The sequence below is a fragment of the Sorex araneus genome, chromosome 5 (genome assembly GCF_027595985.1).
Source record: "Sorex araneus isolate mSorAra2 chromosome 5, mSorAra2.pri, whole genome shotgun sequence".
NCBI lineage: Eukaryota > Metazoa > Chordata > Mammalia > Eulipotyphla > Soricidae > Sorex > Sorex araneus.
Genome location: NC_073306.1, coordinates 47,817,883 through 47,837,806, shown reverse-complemented (window position 1 = coordinate 47,837,806; position 19,924 = coordinate 47,817,883). Strand labels below are relative to the sequence as shown.

At 54.2% G+C, this 19,924-nt stretch overlaps 1 protein-coding gene across 1 annotated transcript in view; it reads left to right on the top strand.

Moving 5' to 3' along the window:
* Positions 1 to 18,955, top strand: part of WDTC1 (WD and tetratricopeptide repeats 1) — a 64,192-nt gene extending 45,237 nt beyond the window's left edge. Inside the window, exons 5-16 of the mRNA XM_004603488.2 lie at positions 535 to 646; positions 3,033 to 3,220; positions 5,321 to 5,503; positions 6,307 to 6,401; positions 6,820 to 6,935; positions 8,262 to 8,337; positions 8,928 to 9,036; positions 9,727 to 9,900; positions 12,824 to 13,059; positions 14,713 to 14,884; positions 15,685 to 15,877; positions 17,144 to 18,955. Of these exons, the coding sequence (XP_004603545.1) occupies positions 535 to 646; positions 3,033 to 3,220; positions 5,321 to 5,503; positions 6,307 to 6,401; positions 6,820 to 6,935; positions 8,262 to 8,337; positions 8,928 to 9,036; positions 9,727 to 9,900; positions 12,824 to 13,059; positions 14,713 to 14,884; positions 15,685 to 15,877; positions 17,144 to 17,344 (1,855 nt within the window). The 3' untranslated portion in view covers positions 17,345 to 18,955. The remainder of the gene's footprint in view (positions 1 to 534; positions 647 to 3,032; positions 3,221 to 5,320; positions 5,504 to 6,306; positions 6,402 to 6,819; positions 6,936 to 8,261; positions 8,338 to 8,927; positions 9,037 to 9,726; positions 9,901 to 12,823; positions 13,060 to 14,712; positions 14,885 to 15,684; positions 15,878 to 17,143) is intronic.
* The last annotated feature ends 969 nt before the right edge of the window (positions 18,956 to 19,924 follow it).

The following is a 19,924-nucleotide window of genomic DNA, read 5'->3' as shown; positions in this document are numbered from 1 at the left end:
ATAGAGCAACATTAAAGAGTCAACTCAGGCCATTGTTGCTCTTTGCTGTTTGTGTCATTACCAAAACACAGTTCAACAGTGAGTCTTAGACACATAGAAGGTCAATTGACCAACCAACCCCTCCTTTTTTTTAATTAATGAACCAATGTCCTTAAGGAATAATGATAAATTCTCAAAGCAGAACAGAAGATTCTCAACTAATGTTTAAAAAATAACCTGAAATTGGGGCTGGAGCAATAGTACAGCGGGTAGGGCGTTTGCCTTGCACGCTGCCGACTCGGATTCGATTCCCAGCATCCCATATGGTCCTCTGAGCACCGCTGGGGGTGATTCCTGAGTGCAGAGCCAGGAGTAACCCCTGTGCATTGCCAGCTGTGACCCAAAAAGAAAAAAAAAAAAAACTTGAAATCCTGTGACATCTACTGTTCAAGTTCTATACTGCCTAACTCTTCCTCATCAGTGGGGGTGTAAGAAAAGGAGGAGGGAGGCGGCTCGGAACTTGGGGAGAGTTCGAGCCCCTCACTTTGCTTGCAGCTTGCTGGCCTCTGGCTCCGATGACCAGCACACGATTGTGTGGGACCCACTGCACCACAAGAAGCTGCTCTCCATGCACACAGGCCACACTGCAAATATCTTCTCTGTCAAGGTAAGCGGGAGAGTCCTCTGAGCAGTGAGTGGGTATATCTGGTGCCTCTCGGAGTCACTGACACCACCCCATCCCTTCCACGGTTGGCTTCTTCTCTCAGAGCCAGGAGACTGGCTCCCGGAGAGCTGATCTGTGTGCATGGGCGGGGGGCGGGTTTGGTTCTGGGCAGGACTTCAGAGAGCAGTCAGACCCCCATTTGACACCCCAGCTCACCTGCCTCTTGGGAACCTTGTGATTTGGGTGTTTTGTTTTTTTTTTTGTTTTTAGTTTGGGAGCCACACCTGGCGGTGCCAAGCGCTTACTCTTGACTCTGTGCTCAGGAGTCACTCCTGGAGAGTTTGGGGACCATATGGCCAAGTGCCCAAGCTGCTGCACTATGGCTCCGGCCCCAAGGGAGATCTGTGATTTAAGAAATCACCTGGCATCTCTGAGTCCACTTAGTCATCTGCAAGAGGAAGTAGCTGAGTATAAACCAATACTTATGAATAAATAAATAAATAATTTAATTTTTAAAAAATAGTCCACAAAATTAATAATGTGTTAGAGTTAGAGTTCCTTGAGATAACTATAATTGTTTGAGTTCAGAGACTAGAATTTGGCAGTGACTTAGATGCTTGCTAACCATTGGACCAAGTATTTATATTCATAGGCCTTTCTCCTATTGTATAAAAATAATGTGGAATGGATTGGGATGCCAGGGAGATAGTAGCACTGTAGCACTGTCCTCCCGTTGTTCGATTTGCTCCAGCGGGCACCAGTAACTCTCCATTGTGAGACTTGTTACTGTAACAAGGGACATAGTAAGGCAGGTAAAATGCTTGCATGTGCTGATGCTGGTTTGGTCCCCAGCACCACAGAATGTCCCCCAAGAACCAACCGAAGTGATTCCTGCGTGCAGTCAGGAGTAAGCCCTGAAGTATGGCCCCAAAACAAAAGAAACAAAATAATAATGATACTATGGAAGAGGATTCCTTTCCAAGTGAAATGACTCTTTATTTAACCCATGAGCTCCCCCTAGTGGCAGCTACAACGTGTGAGGCTTGGGGTACAGATTACTTTGGGAGTGAACCCGCGTGGTGGCAGGTGGGGGTGAGGGCAGGGGTGTTGGTTGCATACCTGGGTTGCTGAGAGGAGAAGGCCTGTTCTCCTCTAGGGGTTCAGGGGTCACTCCCAGAGGTGCTTGTGGTGCCACAAATTCTTAGTAAGAATTCATCTATTTATTTCTAACAGGGAGTATACTGTCTCCAGATAGGATTGGACATTATTAGTTGTCCCTATAGGTGATTAAATTCTGTTCCTCTGTCCCTTGACCTGCAGTTCCGTTAGAGAAATGTGTGTTGGAGAAGTGAATTGTCGCTCTTATGTGCACATGTAAAGTCAAGTGGAATTTCAGCTAGTTAAGTGTTGCATGATGCCTCCTGCACCGGTACTCACTTTTGTTGTGTATTGGAATCAAGTTTTCCATTAAGATAAAAAGAGGGGACCAAAATGATAATACAGCAGGTAGGGTGTTTGCCTTGCACATGGCCAACCTTGGTTTGATCCCTGGCATCCCATATGGTCCTCCAAGCACCACCAGGAGTGATCCCTGAGTGCAGAGCCAGGAATAACCCCTGAGCACTGCTGGGTGTGGCCCCCAAAATGAAAAAATTAAGAGTGATGCATAGGGTAAAGGTAAGGTGGGGTCATGAGCTGAGGGTGTCATGGCACTCTATCACATGTCCCTTGAAAAGATCTGCGACTCAGGCCATCTGCAGCCCTCACAGGGACCTCCGCAAGTTCAGGGTAGCGCGTTCCCAGAGAATGGGCTTCCACATAAGGACAGAATGGGCAGGAGATGCCATGGAGCCTACCTTGGGTCCTTCCATACGAAAGGGCCCTAGCAAATGTCCTGTGGCCAGAGCTTATTACAGACTCACAGCAGCGATGTGAGCAGTGGTTGAAGTGAGGTTCCCCATGTGGGGAGAAGGGGCATAAAAGGAAAGGAAATAAAGAGGGGGGCAGAGAAATAGCTCCACCTGAGTTTGTCCCCAGAACTGCATGATTCCTAGAATAATATCACTAGGAATAACCCCCAAGTACAGACCCAGGAATTACCCCCCGAACACCACAATATGTGTCCCCAAAACAAAAGGGAAAAGTTCCTAAGGTCTTCCTGTACAGGTATTATCTGTGCCAGTTCTGGCTTTTGGTGTGTAGGCAAACTGAAACATAATCTTGAGCTCATGCTCTGGATCTCGTTTTCTTCATAGACTATTTTGAATGGGTTGCTTTTCTCCCCGGGTGTGGAGAGGGACAGAGACGCTCACCCCCAGACTAGTCTCCATCTGTAGCCAACCCTGCCCCACACCTCCTGCTTTTCCCTCCTTCAATCTCTCTGGAGCAGTTCCTGCCTCACGCTGGGGACCGAATCTTGATCACGGGGGCAGCTGACTCCAAGGTGCATGTCCACGATCTGACTGTAAAGGAGACCATCCACATGTTTGGAGACCACACAAACCGAGTGAAGCGCATTGCCACGGCGCCTATGTGGCCCAACACATTCTGGAGTGCTGCTGAGGACGGGCTTATCCGGTAAGGGCCTGAAGCAGGAGGGGGTCGATGCCTCTCCTGCTCCCCCCGACCCCCCACTCCCAGGTCCTCTGCCTCTGTCCATCTGCCTCTGCTGCTACTTTCCACGGCCAGGCTCCTTTCCTTCAGCAGTTCTTGCCACATTTGTGTGCCCAGGGCAGTTGTCTGTGATATACTCAGTGTGGAACATTGTTTAGTCCACTCTTCCTTTCTCCCCCGCCCTACCCCACTTTACCTGCTCCTGCACTGTGTTCAGGCCTGCTGACCTTTGGGTGCACAGTCCTTGCCTCCTCTGGACTTTCACACTGGGCTATTTGTGGGTTGGGAAGTATCTGGGATTTTCTGTGCCTTACTATCATAAGACCAGCCTAAGCATCAGGTTCTCCAGGGCCAGAGAGATAGTATGAAAGTAAGTTAAAGCACCTCCCTTGCACGTGATCAACTCAAATTAGATTCTCCAATACCAGTGGTTCCCAGAACCCAGAGTCCAGAGTAGCCCTCAATACTGCTGGATGTGACAAAATGATAGGAGTATTGAGGAGCCTCTGATTTTCAGAACAGGAAATGATGTGGTGAAAACTGTTTTTGAGGAGACTTCAGCAAGACTATAGTAGGTAGGATGTTTGCCTTGCATACAGCTAACCCAGCAGATCCCGGCATCCCATCTGATCACCTAAGCCCACCAGAAATAAACCACCCTCCCCCCCAAAAAAAAACAAGAAAAATCATTCTGAAAGAGCAATCTGGTGAGGATGGTTTAGAGAGATAAGGTAAACAGTGGAGAGATAAATGCAGAGGCCTAGGCAAGGGTGGGGAAGCACATGGAGAAAGTCCTCTCGGCTCCCTGAATCCTGTGTGTTCCCTGGCTGCAAGGATGGCAGTGCACAGCCAGGCAGATAATTCAGCACAGTCTTTACCGCCCGCATGGGACTCCTGGGCATCTTTCAGCACCTGGTGTTTCTAGGTAGCTCTTAATTTACCACTAGATTGTCTTCTCTGTCACCTCCATGATTCTTTTGTTTCCTGAAAGAAAAGTAAGTGAGGAATGGAATTAAGGAGCTGAAGGCCATGCTATAGGTCGAGGAGCAGAGCAGTGCCTGGCAGGGCCTGAGTCTGAGTCAGATTCCCAGAACCACACACATGGCCGCACCCTCCCCCTCCTGCCCTCTCGTCACCAGCAGCACCACCTATAAAAATTATGTTTATTCCTCTGTTTGTTTTTGGTTTTTGGGTCATACCCACTGATGCCCAGGGCTTATCCCTGGCTTTGCTCTCAGGGATCACTCCTGGCGAGGGGGGTGGGGACCCACAGGGGGCAAGGGGGTAAAGGGGATTAAATCCCCAGATCTGCCATGTACAAGGCAAGCGGCCAGCCTGGAAAATTTTTACTTCTAAGAAATTTTTCAAAAGAAGCAAAGTATCGTTATTAAAACACGATCTTAGGATATTTACTAGCAGTGCCATTCTAGGCAGGTTATTTAACTCAGTTAAGTTTCATTATTGTAGTGGTACCTAAGGTGGATGAGGACTTAACTTGTACAATACTCAGGAAAATACTGGAAACAAAGCAATTTCAAAGTGTTAGTAATCAGTAGTAATTGTACATGAGTTGTAGTAATACTGTAGTAATACAGTATATGGGTGTTTTTTTGTTTTTTTGGGTTTTTTTGGAGGGGGTTGGTTTGGGTTGTGTTTTTGGTTGTTTGTTTTATTTTGTTTTTGTGGGGGAGGTTTGGGCCACACCCAACAGTGTTCAGAACTTACTCCTTGCTCAGGAATCACTCCCGGTGGGCTCAGGGGACTGTATGAGGTGTTGGGGATTAAAAACCAGGTCAGCCCCATACAAGGCAAGCACCCTATCCACTGTACTATCTCTCCTGCCCCAGTAATACTGATATGTTGTTGAAAATGGTTCTAGTAGTATCAACCTTAGAAGAAGTATGCTACAACAAAACAGAAGGTATGAGATTCTTTTGGTGTTCTTATCTTTTACTAACGGTTCCAAATTCCCTCCCAAGCCCTGGTATCACAAGGCTTCATTCCTCCTCTGCCTTTCACGTAAGGATTTGCCCCCCAGTCCCCTCACTGTGTCCTCTCTCACAGCCAGTATGACCTTCGGGAGAACAGCAAGCACTCGGAGGTGCTGATTGACCTGACAGAGTACTGTGGCCAGTTGGTGGAGGCCAAGTGCCTCACTGTCAACCCCCAGGATAACAACTGCCTGGCGGTGGGGGCCAGCGGGCCCTTCGTGAGGCTGTACGATATTCGCATGATCCACAACCACAGGTATGAAGGGCTCCAGCCCCACCGGCATTTTCTTTACTCTCATTGACAGCCCCTTTTGTTTTTAAGGGAGGTTTGTGGGGTTTTTTGTTTTGTTTTGTTTTGTTTTTGTTCTTTTAATTTGTGGACCTTAAAATTTTTAATGTATATTTATTTTGGAAAATACAGAAAGTACAATGAATGACCTGTGTTCTATCAGCTGAGAAAAATCAGTGTATAGTATTTTTTGCCTATGCTTTTACTGTGAATATTTGTATAGTTATAACCTTGTACATGTCATCTTATTTTATTCTTTTTTTTTTAGAAGATAGAAAAGTTTATTGGAAAGTAAAAAAGAAACTCCCCAGCTTGGGAGGTACTTATATCTTAGTATAGGACTAAAATCTCTCTCTTTTTTTTTAATCGAAAGTAGAATGTGCTCAGCACCTCCATCAAAGTCCAGTCCTGAGCGGCCCTGCCAGCCTGGGTTTTTAGCGCACACCTGGACAGGTGCAGGAGTGTCTGACCTGCTTTACTCTCATTAGTGGACTTGGGAACCCTCTGTATTAATGAGTTGGAGGGGGACTTGAGCTTTAGTGTCTTCCTCTGTCAAATGGAGAGCAAAGGGTGATCATGAGGACCAGGACAGGAAACCTGATCTTGGTGTAAAGCCCCATCATGCTCTGAAGTTTGCATTCACAAGTCTAGTTCTTAGACCCCTGGGCTTGTTGAGGTAAGGAAGCACGATACCTCTCTGCTTCAGGGACATAATCTTAGAGTTTCCTGTAGGGGGTGTTCTGGGGCCCTGACCTTTTCCTTCTCATCAGGAAAAGCATGAAGCAGAGTCCTTCGGCCGGTGTGCACACCTTCTGTGACCGGCAGAAGCCCCTTCCAGATGGTGCAGCCCAGTATTATGTAGCAGGTAGGCTGCAGCTCGCCTATGGCTCTGTTTCTTGCTGGACGCTGAACTCCTACAGGGCATCCTAGGAGGCAGCAAGCAGTGGCGGTCAGGAGCCAGCGTTTCCGAGTCAGGCATATCTGGCCTTTGATCCTGACTGCCATTGTTCAGTCATCATCTGACCTTTGGTAAATTGCTTATCTTGATGAGTCTTAAATTCTTTCCTGTAAAATGAGATCATAATAACAAAGTGAGTTAAAACATCTGAAGCAGTTGGCCCGCATATTTGACTGAGGGCTTAATTTTAAATGCTTTCGTGACAGTGATTGCTATCATCCTTTATCTGACTTCATACTACTCCCTCACCATGGCGGGGTGGGGGAGCGGCAGGAGAGGCACTCTTGGGAGCCACGGCTTAAGGTGACTGGGCCCTTCCCTGCAGGGCACTTGCCAGTGAAGATGCCTGACTATAACAACCGTCTTCGAGTGCTGGTGGCCACCTACGTGACCTTCAGCCCCAACGGCACGGAGCTGCTAGTCAACATGGGTGGGGAGCAGGTATGCGGCACTGCCCGGGACGGCTTCTCCCCACCGTCGCCCCGTAGCCAGCAGCCAGGAGAGGTTCCTTGGTAATGTTCACTGTGTGTGCTCTCAATCAGGTTAATTAGTAAGTTTTATATAAACTCATTTATCCTACAAGCACTCCATCCTGAGCTTTTCCTTTACATCCACTTAAGGAGGATGTGTACAAAATAAGGTCCACCCAAGAGTAAGGAGAGGCATGCGTAGTTAAGGAGAGTGACGTAGTTATGCCATTAGGAGATCAGGTGTGAGCATGCGTAGAAGAAATGGGATGGAGAGTCGGCAAGCGTCCCAGTTCAGAAAAGGGCACTGGCTCCAGAAAGCTAAGCCGTCACCTGGCCAGAGGTGGCCTACGGATGGGCAGTGAGTCAGGCGGTCTTAACAGAATGGCTCAGACACACTTGGTGCTGGGCCCTGGTGATGCTTCATGATACTTTTATGGCCCTGGATAACACTTAGACTCTAAAAAGGGGCTGGAGCAAGTTCCAGCAAGTTCGGTCCTTGTACACACCCTTCCCAGGTTCAATCCCCAGAATTCCATATGACCCCAAGCTCCGCCTAGAGTAATTTCTGAGTGCAGAGCCAGGAGTTACCCCTGAGCATCACCAAGTGTGACCCAAAAACTGAAGGGAAAAGAAAAAACCCTTACACTCTGAGCCTATTTGTTCATGTGTGGAGGGAGTAATGATAATTGTCTCTCTTCGTGGGGTAGTTTATAGGATGAAATAAATCATAGTAAATACTCAGCAGAGTTTCTGGAGCAAAGTAAGAATTCATTCAATGTTCATTTATAATAAAATTCACAAAGGGAAGTTCCCAGCAGTGTCACTTTGGGGACACTGCTGTCCTCTGAGGCTTCTGTTTTCCCATCTGTAAAATGACACTTTGGGCTGTAACCAAGGAGGACCTTCTTATTTTAAACAATTGATTTTAATTCATGACTGAAATTAAGTAATCCACCCTCCCCAGACCAGCCTTGTCTCACTGGGGAGATTTCCCCTCTGAGGTTTGCTCCTCAGAAACCCCTCCAAGTCTCCGTCAGTGGCTCATGCTGAATGCCCACTGTGTTCCCTCCTGCAGACCACCAAACCTGGCCCAGGATCCAGCCACTTTTCTTTTTTTTTTCCTCAGGGTGGGCCCAGGACGGGGGTGGAGGAAGGCTACTCCCAGCACAGTGCTTGGGATCAGGGCCGGGGCTTCTTGATGCAGAGCATGCTCAGCGGGCCTCTGGGCTGACTCCCTGCGCCCCAGCCGCCTCCTCACCTCACAGCCTTCGTCTCTCCTCTTGGCCCCCCGCTCTAGGTCTATTTGTTTGACCTGACTTACAAGCAGCGGCCGTATACCTTCCTCTTGCCCAGAAAATGCCATTCCTCAGGGGGTAAGTTCTTCCTCCTGGCGTCTCTGCTGGGGAGCGTGCGCGCGTGCTGCCTCGGCTGAGGAAACTGCCCCCTTGTGCTGTGGCTCAGATTCCCTGGAAGAAGTCGGTTTTCCTACTTGTGTGGCACTGTCCGTGCAGTAAGAAGGACGGTAGCAGTAATTCTGAGAGACTGAGAGTGTTGGCCTTACCGCCCTTTACACTTCTCTCTGAAAATTAAAATAATAATAATAATAATGCCAGCTCTCCCCTGGACTTTTCTCATGAGGACCTGAGGCAGTTGTTCTTCACTGCCCATCCTGGATCAATCTCCTCAGTGCCTTCTTCCTGGACCCAGCACTGATTTGGGTACTTCCTCACCCCCACCTCCTACCCCCGACGCTTCCCAAGGGCAGTGCCCACTGACGCTGTGTCTCTTCAGCCAGCAGAGGGCGCACAGGCTTTTCTCTCCAGCCTGGCCAGCAGAACTGGCTTCCTGGGAGGGGAGCAGCACCCCAAGCCCTTGAGACCTGTGAGGGGAGCTGGAGGTCTGCGAAGGCAGGTTCGAGCCTCTCCCAAACTATCACTGTTCCTTTCTCCCCACCCCCTGCCAGAAGTTCAGAATGGCAAGATGGCCACCAACGGCGTGTCCAACGGCGTCTCCAATGGCCTGCACCTCCACAGCAATGGCTTTCGACTGCCGGAGAGTCGGGGGCATGTCAGGTGAGGCCAGCCTGACTTGTTCCTCCTGCCAGCCCTGGTTACACCACAGGGACTGGAGGAAGCACCAGCGTCCTCTCCCTCAATCCCCCCCTCCACACACACACACACAGAGGCATCCCTTTGAGTCAGGCGAGCAGGACAGTGAGGTCCTTGCAGTGTGACTGGTGGTCCCAGTGCCACTCCCACCTGTGGGACTCTGGCCATGCTCAGCCTCTGGAGCCAGGCATCCCAGCTGCAGCCTGGACTCCCGCCTGATGGGCTTCCCCCCACATGACCTCCTCCATCTCGTCACATCTTCTCACCTCTATTCTCAGCTGCGTCCTGCACTGGCTTGGGATACAGAAGTGCTCAAAGCCTCCAGCCCTGAGAGAAACAGAATTCCCCGTGGAGCGGGCTGGTGGTCATAGGTCTGGCTCAGAGTGTGGCAGGTGGTGTCTGTGACTCTCACACCCAGGAGCTTGAATGAGAATTACCAGCTCGGACAACCTGGTTTCTGCTCCTCCGCCTTTCCACTGACTTAGAATCCGTGGAAGCCCAGGCAGGGATGAGGGTGGTCCCCTCTGCTCGATGGCCATGCACATCCCACAAGCCAAGGCAAACCAGGAAAGCCCTCAGGCAGGACCCTCCTGACTTCCTGAGGGACTGTGCTTCCCTTGGGATCGGACTCGATTCTGCGCTGCTTCTCCTCAGCCCGCAGGTAGAGCTGCCCCCAGACCTGGAGCGTGTGAAACAGCAGGCCAATGAGGCCTTTGCCTGCCAGCAGTGGACCCAGGCCATTCAGCTCTACAGCAAGGCTGTGCAGAGGGCCCCTCACAACGCCATGCTCTATGGAAATCGAGCAGCTGCTTACATGAAGCGCAAGTGGTGAGTGGGCCTGCGCCAGGTCAGGGATGAAGGCAGGAGGCCTCACGGGGCTGAGTTACTGCCGCATGTGGGGAGGGGGGTGGTGCAGTGTGGGAGCTTCTGCCCAGGTCTCTCATCCTGACTTCAGGGCTGGCCCTCGCCCCACGTACTCCTCAGTCATCTCAAGCAGCAAGAAAGCTCTCAGCTTCTCAGATTCACAAGGCTCTTCCACATGGTGCTTTGTCAGAGTGCCGTGGCCACCAGAATTGCATGAAATGGGGGTCTCAGATTGGTCTTTGAAGAAGTGAATTTTGCTAGATGGAAATAAGATGTGTGGTGAATTCAGTTGATTTGTGTGTGGAATGATTCTGTAGTCATTGATCTTGTAGTTTGCTTTCCTGTGTGTTCAGCCCCTTTGGACCAAACATGAATCTCGAGATCTCCAGCCAGTTCTGGGTTGTACTGAGAACTAGTGGCTGGTGACAAAGGGGTAGATCCAGGACCCTAAAGAATCCCTTCTCTTTGGAGTCCATCAGGGCCCCCAGCCCTTCTGCCTGCTGCACCAGCAGGCAAGCAGGCCCCCCTCCCCCAGCCTGGGCCAGGACTGGAGATGGATAGAGCTGGGCCCACAGCCATTTCTGCTCCGTCTGGCATCCGTCGGCTCTGCCCAGACAGACAGGCCAGCTGGTGTGCCATCGTCTGGCTGCAGCGAGGCAGGCCAGAGAGGGAGACTTAAGAAAACCACCCAAGATAGCAGAATGGTAAAGGGGGGCTTAGGAACACACTGCCCCTCAGACCTTAGGTCAGGCAGCAGGCGCGTGCCACGGGCCCAGGGGGCAGCCAGGCCCAGGAGGTGAGGGTTTCAGGGTCCCCGCCCAACACTGGGGTGGGGCACAGTGGTCCCTGTCCAGGCGCCATGCTGAGAGCTGCTTTCTGTCCCTGTGTGTCCTCAGTCTGGTCTCTGAACTCTCCCCGTGTATGGCATACTCGGGACACAAAGCCTTGTCACTGCTGTGCTTCAGAGCACCCACCTCTTGGGCAGTGGCCAGCAGAGAGGCAGGAGGAGAAGCAGCAAGTCTGAACGGTCAGGTCAAGTGTTGTGGGTCTCCCTCAGGAAAAAATGGGTGATGGCTTCAGCCGTGGATCAGGGAAGCATCAGGGAGATGGGGCATCTGAATGGGCATTAAGTGTGGGCAGGTGTAGTCAGAGAATGTTGGGGGGTCAGGGATGAAAGGAGGAAGGAGACAGTGCGGGGAGCCTTTCCCAGGGAGATGATATTGGGGGGTGGGGGCAGGGGACTGAGTGAATTGCTGGTTTGCTGAACAACAGGCCATTTGGCTGAAGCAGTGGGTTCGGGCAGGGACTGGCAGGAGATGAGTCTAGGAGGTAGCCTGGGGCTGGCCCGGAAAGGACTCGGAATGCAGAGCGGTGGCGTTCTGGCCTCAGTTCAGTGGGTGATGGGCAACTGCTGAGGAGTTTTAAGCTGTTGAGGGATGGTGCTGAGGGCGTCCTCTCAGGGAGATTGATCTGGCAGCGAGTCTAGGTGGGTGAGCCCCAGGGCCAGCCTGCTCACTCCCCTTCCCCCCATGCCTGCCAGTGACCCCTAGAATGTCACAGTCTGTCCCAGGCCAGTCTCCCCAGGGCTGCCATCTGTTCCTTGGATGCAGTGGGAGTTGTCACCCCCGGGCTGCTGGCTGGTCTCTGATCTAGGTCTCCCAGGAACTCCGAGGGGCACCTTGCTGGCAGTAATTGGGTTTCCAGGCAGCGCCTGCTCCTTCGTCACAGCCGCTCATTCTGACGCAGGCCGCGCCATCGAAGCGCCGTTTCCTGTCTGCCCCCACACTGGCTGATCCGCCTGTGCCTGGCTGGGCCTGGCTGCTGGAGAGCCGGCTGCTCGCTCTCAGGGTGGCGGTCAGGAGGACACTGGCCCTGTCACGCCTGCTTTGGCCTGTGTAGGAGGGCTGTGAGCAGTGCCCAAGCGGAAAGGCCATCAGCCCTCTGAGTGCTGCTTGGCACAGTTGGGTCTCAGGCCACCTTAGCCCAGCGGGACGAAACAGCACTCCCAGAAGAGAAGCAGCCCCGTGACCGTCCAGCCCTCCCCTTGAGAGGTGGAAGCAGCGCGCTGGGGGAGTGTGACCCCGTGTACGGGCACAGGCAGGGGAAGGAGGAGGCTTTTCCTTGACTCTCACCCCCACCCCCACCCCCACTTAGTCCTCCTCCAAAAAGCACCGTTCTCCTTCCCTGCATCCTTGCCTTAGGAGACTGGAGGAGTGAGTAGGGCTGATTTGGATCTCCTGGTGTATATCCGCTCCGCCATCAGCTTCCATCGAGCTGACTCTGCCAGACTGTCAGACCCCCTCCTCCAGCCCCAGGAGGTACAGGCCACAGCTGCTGTGGATCAGTGGGCCAGGACAGCGCGGGAGCAGCTCGGCTTGCTGCCTGTTGGTCAGGCCCCGAGCCCCCAGCCTGGCGCTTCTGGCCTCCCCAGACCTCCGAGCTGTCCTTGAGGGCGCCGGCCTGGGACGTGACTTTGAAGGCCAGCCGGGAGGGATTTTAGGAGGTGCATGGAGGAAGTGAGAAGGAGGGCTGAAGCGGGCACAATGCCAGCACTTGTGCTGCAGCGCTGCAGGCGCCTGGGGCGAGCTCTGCACAGTTACACTCTGGGTCCAGCAGAGGGCAGCCCAACACTGGTCTTTGCCGTACACGCAGCTTCCAGCCGCCCCTCCACCCCCACCCTACCTAAGCCCTCAGGCTTCCTGGCCGGTTTCCTTAACACACTCTGTCTTCTGGGAAGCGAGGCCTTGCTGCGCCAGGGTTTTCTTCGGTGCAAGGAACCCCTTGCTCTTGGTCAGAGGCGGGCTCTGGTGACCACAGGAAACTGGGACTGAGTGGGGACTCCTTGCCTGCTGCCCTACCTCCTGACCACAGTCACTGGCCTTCTCAGGGATGGCGACCACTACGACGCTCTGAGAGACTGCCTCAAGGCCATCTCCTTGAACCCGTGCCACCTGAAGGCGCACTTCCGCCTCGCCCGCTGCCTCTTTGAGCTCAAGTACGTCGCTGAGGCCCTGGAGTGCCTGGATGACTTCAAGGGGAAGTTCCCAGAGCAGGCCCACAGCAGTGCCTGTGATGCTCTGGGCCGTGACATCACCGCTGCCCTCTTCTCCAAAAATGATGGCGGTGAGTAGGCCTGGGAGGGCCGGTCTACACGCTTTCTGACTTTCTGAAGAGGATGCGATTCTCAGGTTGGGGGGGTCCTGGGTTTCGATGCTTCTCAGAAACCAGGTGACCTGGAGACAGTCTCCCGCTCTCTGAGAGATTCCCTCTGCTCCCCTGCAACAGGGGCCAGCATTTGCTGTCCAGAGACTGGAGGGTTGAACAGAAGCATGTCGAAAGCACCCAGTGGAGTGCCCCGGGCCCAGGGGAAGGGTGAGCTGGGCTCAGGCAAGCTGTCGACTCTAGCGGGGTCTTCTCACCTGAGTATAAACTTAGGGCCCTGTCTGCTCTGTGGGGACAGTCCCGGTGTGCCTGCCTATACCAGAAGCAGGAGTCCTGGGCGATAGAAATGCCTCCGGTACACAGCAGGGAGCCGCAGCTTGCAATCTTGGCTCTGACATGCAATATCCACGTGACCTTGGGCGAAGCACATCTCTCAGCCTGCTGTCTGACCTGCAGAGAAAGAATTTGAAGCTCTGTCCACATCACCTTGGAGCACTGCAGAGCAGGCTGGAAAAGTGTCGGACCCTCTCTTTTTTGCAGCTACTAGCGTGAAATATGCTAACCAGTACGTTTCACACATTTCCCATGAACTAACCAAGCCGTTGGTTTTACTTTTTCTTTTTTGGTTTTTGAGCCACACCCAGCCGTGGTGCTTAGGGCTTATTCCTGGCTCTGTGCTCAGGGGTCAGTCCTGGTGGTGCTGGGGGACCATATTATGTGGTGCCAGGGATCAAACCTGATTCAGCCATGTGCAAAGCAAGCACCCTACCACTACACAATCTCTCCGGCTCTTTTCTTTTTCCTTTTTTTAGGGCGGGAGGCTTGAGTATATTTCACTCTTTTACCATGTGCCAGGCACTGTGCAGGACCCTGGAAGTCTGGCCTTGGACAAATACTTAGTATTTCTGGTTTCATGGTTTTAGAGCCAAATGAAAGAACCAGACAAACAATGGAGAAAGAAGTGTAACAAGTGCCACAGGGACCTGCCACGGTCTGGGAGTATGGGAGAGGGCTTGTTGGCAGTGCTTGATGAAGTAACATCAATGCTGAGGTCTCCAGGAGCTTGAGAAGAGCTAACTAGATATAAAATGTAGTGGAGGGTGGGGTTGAGGGGCCGGGAGAGTTCCTGGCTTAAGGACTAACATGTGTAATGGCCCTGAAGCAGGCAGCAATAAAGAGTTGAGAAAATGGGTGTGGTATTTATTACCCACGACACTTAGCCACCCCAGTGCTCCGGTTGAGATCCGCAGTAACCTCCAGAGAGAATCTGTTTGTTCCTTCCTGCCTTGAGAGCTGAGGATCTGTTTGGGAAAATCACCCGTTCAAGGTTTGCTTGCTGGTACCCAGCAGCCTTTCACTACACGGAGCAGACCTTGGGCCAGGCTCCGGGCATCTTTCTGGGGGCCGAGAGGGAGAGGCATCAGGCCTCTCTGGACATCCTCCCAAGCTGGGTCCGACCGTGCTTCCTCACCACGGTTGTTCCCAGCTGGCCAGGCAGGGCAGAGGGAGCCCTGCATTGCTGTTGCCTGGGTCGCACCCAGGGCCAGGGCTGGGAACAAGAGTGGGGGAGGGGAGAGGGACGGGCCCTCACCTCTCCCTGCTCTCTGTCCCCAGAGGAGAAGAAGGGAGCTGGTGGAGGCCCCGTCCGCCTGCGCAGCACGAGCCGCAAGGATTCCATCTCGGAGGACGAGATGGTGCTGCGGGAGCGCAGCTACGACTATCAGTTCCGCTACTGTGGCCACTGCAACAGCACCACGGATATCAAGGAGGCCAACTTCTTTGGCAGGTCTGAGGCCCTGAAGAGGAAGAGGGCACCGCTTGGTTGGCAGCTGGAGGTTGGGGGCTCGGGGGCAGAACACAGCACCTCCTCTACCCCAGGGCAAACACCCTCCCTACTGTGGGCCTCAGTTTCAGCATCTAAAAAGTAGAACCCTCCACCCTCAGTCATGGGGCCATGCAGAGACCAGCAAGGTCATCCACAAGGCATCCAGCAGAGTGCCTGGCCGCTTCTTCTATCCCCCACCTCCTACGCTGTCCGTCTCCATGTGCCGGCGCTTGGTCTCTTTGCCTGGATGCGTGAGCCTCCCTCTGCTAGGGGTGTGAGACAGGAGTCCTCAGGACTGTTGTGGGTTCCTACCTGCAGGTAGAGGGACTGGAGGACCCCATCTGTGTCTCAGACACCAGAACCCCAGCCCGCTCCTCTGGCCAATGTTCTGCTCCCGATGGGAGATGAGACCCAAGAACATGCGCGGAGAATGTCTCCGCCAAGATCCCCGCCAAGCATCCCCGCAGTGTGTGAGGCTAGGATAGACAGATCGAGGGACATGGGAAAATCACTCCTAATTCCCATGGAGGGACCCAGGCAACTCTTGACCCCGTCTAAGAGAACAGCTGAAGAGAAGTAAAGGCCCTTCCGTATGAGAATTATTACCCCGTTCATGTAAGTTTTGAGTCGGTAAAGACCCTCGACTCTGGGGGCTGCGTGGAAACCAGTTCTCTGCTCCCGCTTACCCGAGCCAGGCAGCCTCTCTGGCAGGCTTGCGGCGAGCCCTGCGCCTGACCTCCCTGCCCTTTGCCCCCTGCCAGCAATGCTCAGTACATCGTCAGTGGCTCTGATGACGGCTCCTTCTTCATCTGGGAAAAGGAGACCACCAACCTTGTCCGCGTGCTCCGAGGGGACGAGTCCATTGTCAACTGCCTGCAGCCACACCCCAGCTACTGCTTCCTGGCCACCAGCGGCATCGATCCTGTTGTGCGGCTCTGGAACCCCCGGCCAGAGGTGAGGACGTGGGAAGGTCGGGGTGAACCTGGCCGGGCCTCCTCCCAGCGGGAAGAGAACTCAGTGATGCAGAAGCTAGACGCCGCTGGGATCCGCTCCTCCCCGGCACCCAAGGCTATGTGTCTGAGCCTTGGACTTCCGGAAGCTCAGATGCTGGGCGTGGGGGTGTCAGGAGCTGAATTTGGCCCCTGCCTTCTAGGGGAATGTCCTAAGTGAGTCACAGGGAGACTCCCACACCAGATCAGTGGCCAGGGACACCCGTGCAAGAGGGCAGGGAAGGGGCCACTTCCTGAGATCGTGCCTCGCTACCACGGTGCAGTGGTCCCAGCAGGCCTGCTCTGTGGAGGCCACTCCCTCACCCCGGGGCAGGCCTGCAGGCTTCAAGCCTTGTGAGCCTGAGTTTAAATCCTGCTCCTGATTCATCTCTACCCACCAAAAAGAGATGCTCAGGGGGCGGAGAGAGTGTGCTTGGCATGCAGGAGTCAGTCCCCACACTGCGTGCCCCCTTGCCAGCTCTACTAGGAGTGGCACTTAAGAGTAGAGCCAGAGGGGCTGGAGTGATAGCACTGCGGGTAGGGCGTTTGCCTTGCATGCAGCCAACCTGGGTTCAATTCCCAGCATCCCGTATGATCCCCTGAGCATCACTAGGGGTAATTCCTGAGTGTAGAGCCAGGCGTAACCCCTGTGTATCGCTGGTTGTGACCCAAAAAGCAAAAAAAAAAAAAAGAGTAGAGCCAGAGTAGGAGCCACAGCACCACTGGGTGCGCACCCCCTACAGCCCCCCCTCCAAAAAAAAAAAAAAAACCAAGAGAAAAAGGAGGAAATCTCTGTGGAGCATTCAGGCCTGGAGACACTCAGAGACAGTGTGGACCCTCCACTAGAGTGGGCAACAGACAGGTTTAGTGGTCACTCCCGTCCCGGGGGTGATTTGAGGTGCGGGCTGAAGGGGGGAGACTCTGGAGGAGGATGACAGCAGGAAGGGGCGATGGGACCTCGGCGTCTGTAGTCTCCCCGGGTGTCCAGCCTGCGCCCCCGACATGTCCTGGTGTTTGTCATCCCATACCCCTCCCTGTGTGTACCGTGAGTGTGTACCCCAGCTAGGTGCCCCCCTGAGTGCCCGTCTCCCCCACCCTGCGGTGTGTCCCGGCTCCTGCGGCCAGGTTTCTCCCCACATGCCCCCCGTAACCCCGCATGGTGCTGTGTCCCTCGGTGTGTGCTGGTCCCCCACACGTCCACCCCTGTCATGCGCGTGTCTCCTCTCTGCAGAGTGAAGACCTCACAGGCCGAGTGGTGGAGGACATGGAGGGGGCTTCCCAGGCCAACCAGAGGCGCATGAACGCGGACCCCCTGGAGGTGATGCTGCTCAACATGGGCTACCAGATCGCAGGCCTGAGCAGCGCGGGGGGTGCCGGGGCCTCGGATGACGAGGACAGCTCTGAGGGCCAGGTGCAGTGCCGGCCCAGCTAGACCCTCCTGCTACTGGCTGGACCCTGCGCCTGGGCAGGAAGTCAGGGGGTTCTGTTTGGTTTGTCTTCCTCCCCCCTCCCCTACCCCGTTTTGTTAGTTTGGCAATGGGGGTGGGGGTCGCTACAACTTGCTGGCTTTCAGACTTCGGGCCGGAAGCCCCTCAGTGTGCCCCTCCCACTTCCATGTCCCTGGAGGCCCCAGCCTGAAGCTGCCTTCAGGGACCACCCGCCCCTTCAGCCGGCAGCAGGAAAGGGAGTGAACCCCCATCAGTAAGGGCTCCCCCAGCAGCAAGGCTCGCTGCCCTGGGGCTTCAGGGAAGGCCCTGGTAAAGGACCGGGTCCTGTCCTCCCAGAGCCACAGTGTCGGGGCCGGGCCACAGGGAGGACGGGACCCCCAGCGCGGGCCAGGCCACGCCACTGCCCTGGTCACGGCAGAGCACGCAGGCCCCACGCCCGCTCTCACTGGTCACCTCTGGGGGTTCGGCCTCTTTCCAGGACCCTGGCATGGGAGCCCACCCACCTCCATGCCAGCTCTCCATGTCAGCACTACAGCCACTCTCCTCTCTGGGGCGCTCCTCGGCCTCACTGTGACCTTTCTGCCAGAGCACCCAGCTGGGTCTATCCTCATGGAGGGGGGCTCCCCGCTAAGGGCCCTGCCACCCTCCCGCCCGCCCCACGTGCTGAGCCGCCACAAAGACCAAAGAAGTGATGGCTTTTCTCTGTCCCCTGCTGCTCTGGGGGGAGGGGGTCTCCAGAACCACTCAGATGGGAAGGCCCTAGCTCAGCCCCCGCCCCCTCCGCAGCCCCGAGCTTTACACTGGACGCAGCAGCAGGTCAACCCCCACTCACCAGGCCCCCCACCCGTCCCCTTGGCGCTCAGCTAGGAGCTGCGTGGTGGTGGTGGTGGGTTCATCCTCCCGCCTCTCCCGCCCTCTCCCCCTCAGTGCTTATTTGGCTCCAGCTCTCCAGCTGCAGCCTCTGGGGAGAAGCCGCCTCCCTCCGCCCTCCCCTTCCTCCCCCCTTCCTCCCTCCACCCCTGTCTCTGCCAGGTGCCTCCTCTCAGTCAGGCTTCAGAGCCGCCCTGGAGACAGGAGGACCATGTTAAAAGCTTTTTCACAGTTTTAAGAAGCTGGGGGGTGAGGAGAGTGGTAGGGGCGCTGGCACCATCTCGGCTCTGCTTTAATCCAGACAACACAGGTGGCAGCTTCTCCCTGTCCCTCCCTACCCCAGCCCCTCTCCCCCCCTCGCCCAGCTTGGTAATGAAGTATATTTATTGGGGAAGGGAACAGCTGCTGCTGCTTCTCCTGCTGCTGGGACCTGCTCCCCTGTCTCTTCGCCGTGACCTTTCTCTAGCCAGGGAGGGGGGAGTGGGGCTGGGGCCCGGCCCCGTGGACCAGCAGAGCCCCTCCGCTTCCCTGAGTTGGAGCCACCCGCCACTTCCCCTCTCCCTGCCCCCTGCCCCCTGCCCCTGCCCGCCCAGCCCGGGCCCTGCAGTGTGGAGAGACACATAAGCCTTACTGTCCTCTGGGGGCAGGAGCCGAGCCTTTTTGTTGCTCTGCTCCCAGGAGAGTGAGGGTGACGCAATTGATTAAAACATTTTGTTCTAGGTGTGGCTGGTGGCATTTGTGGGGTGCAAATGGGTCTTGGGGCCACAGCAAGGGCAGGGGATCCCTCAGCTCTGTTGCTGGATGACTGAGTGACCACACCTCTGCCAGGCAGAATCATGCGGCCGCCTGCCCACCTCTCCTCACCTCGCAGGAGGGGGCTGGGAGCAGAGCCGCCCTGCACTGGCGCTGCAATAATCACCCTTCACTCTCCAGGCAGCTTTCTCAACTGAAGTAGAAGGGGTCTGGAGTGGTTTTCCACATCAGACTCCGACGAGTAGACATTTTACATTGTGACCCAAGAGATCCTTGCTTAGTTTGTATGTGTATAATGAACATAAGTTTTGCACAGTTTGCTTACGTCTGCTACATGCCATGTGTTCTATTTACCGTTCTATTTTATTAAGGAGAGAAAATGCTGGTTATAACCCACTAAATTGATTTCACAACCAACCTGCAGTTTTTTGATATGCCCAGGATTAGAGGATTACTTAAAACAAACAGAGAAAGTTGCCAATTTTTCTCAGTCCAAAGCATTCACCCCACCATTAGTATCTCAGTAAATTGTATTTCTCCGGGGGTGACACCAGCATTGCTCAGGGGCTACTCTTGGCTCAGTGCTTGGGGCTCATTCCCAGTGGTGTTCAGGAGACCATCCTGTGCCAGGGATTGAGCCCAGGGCTCTGGCATGCAAAGCATGTGCTCTAGCCCTTTGAGCCATCTCCCTGGTCCTCAAAATTTTTTTACAGAACCATTAAACCAAAAGAAATAGCTACTAGTTGAATTTGTGAAGTAGTTAAGCCCAAATCACTTAATAAGCATTTTTATCAAAGTCACTTATTTTTAAAGATAATACAGGGCCTAGAGCAATAGTTACAGCAGATAGAGCATTGACCTTGTATGCAGCCAACCCAAGTTCAATCCCCAGCACCCCATATGGCCTCCTGAGTTCTGACAGGAGCACTCAGGGAATCACA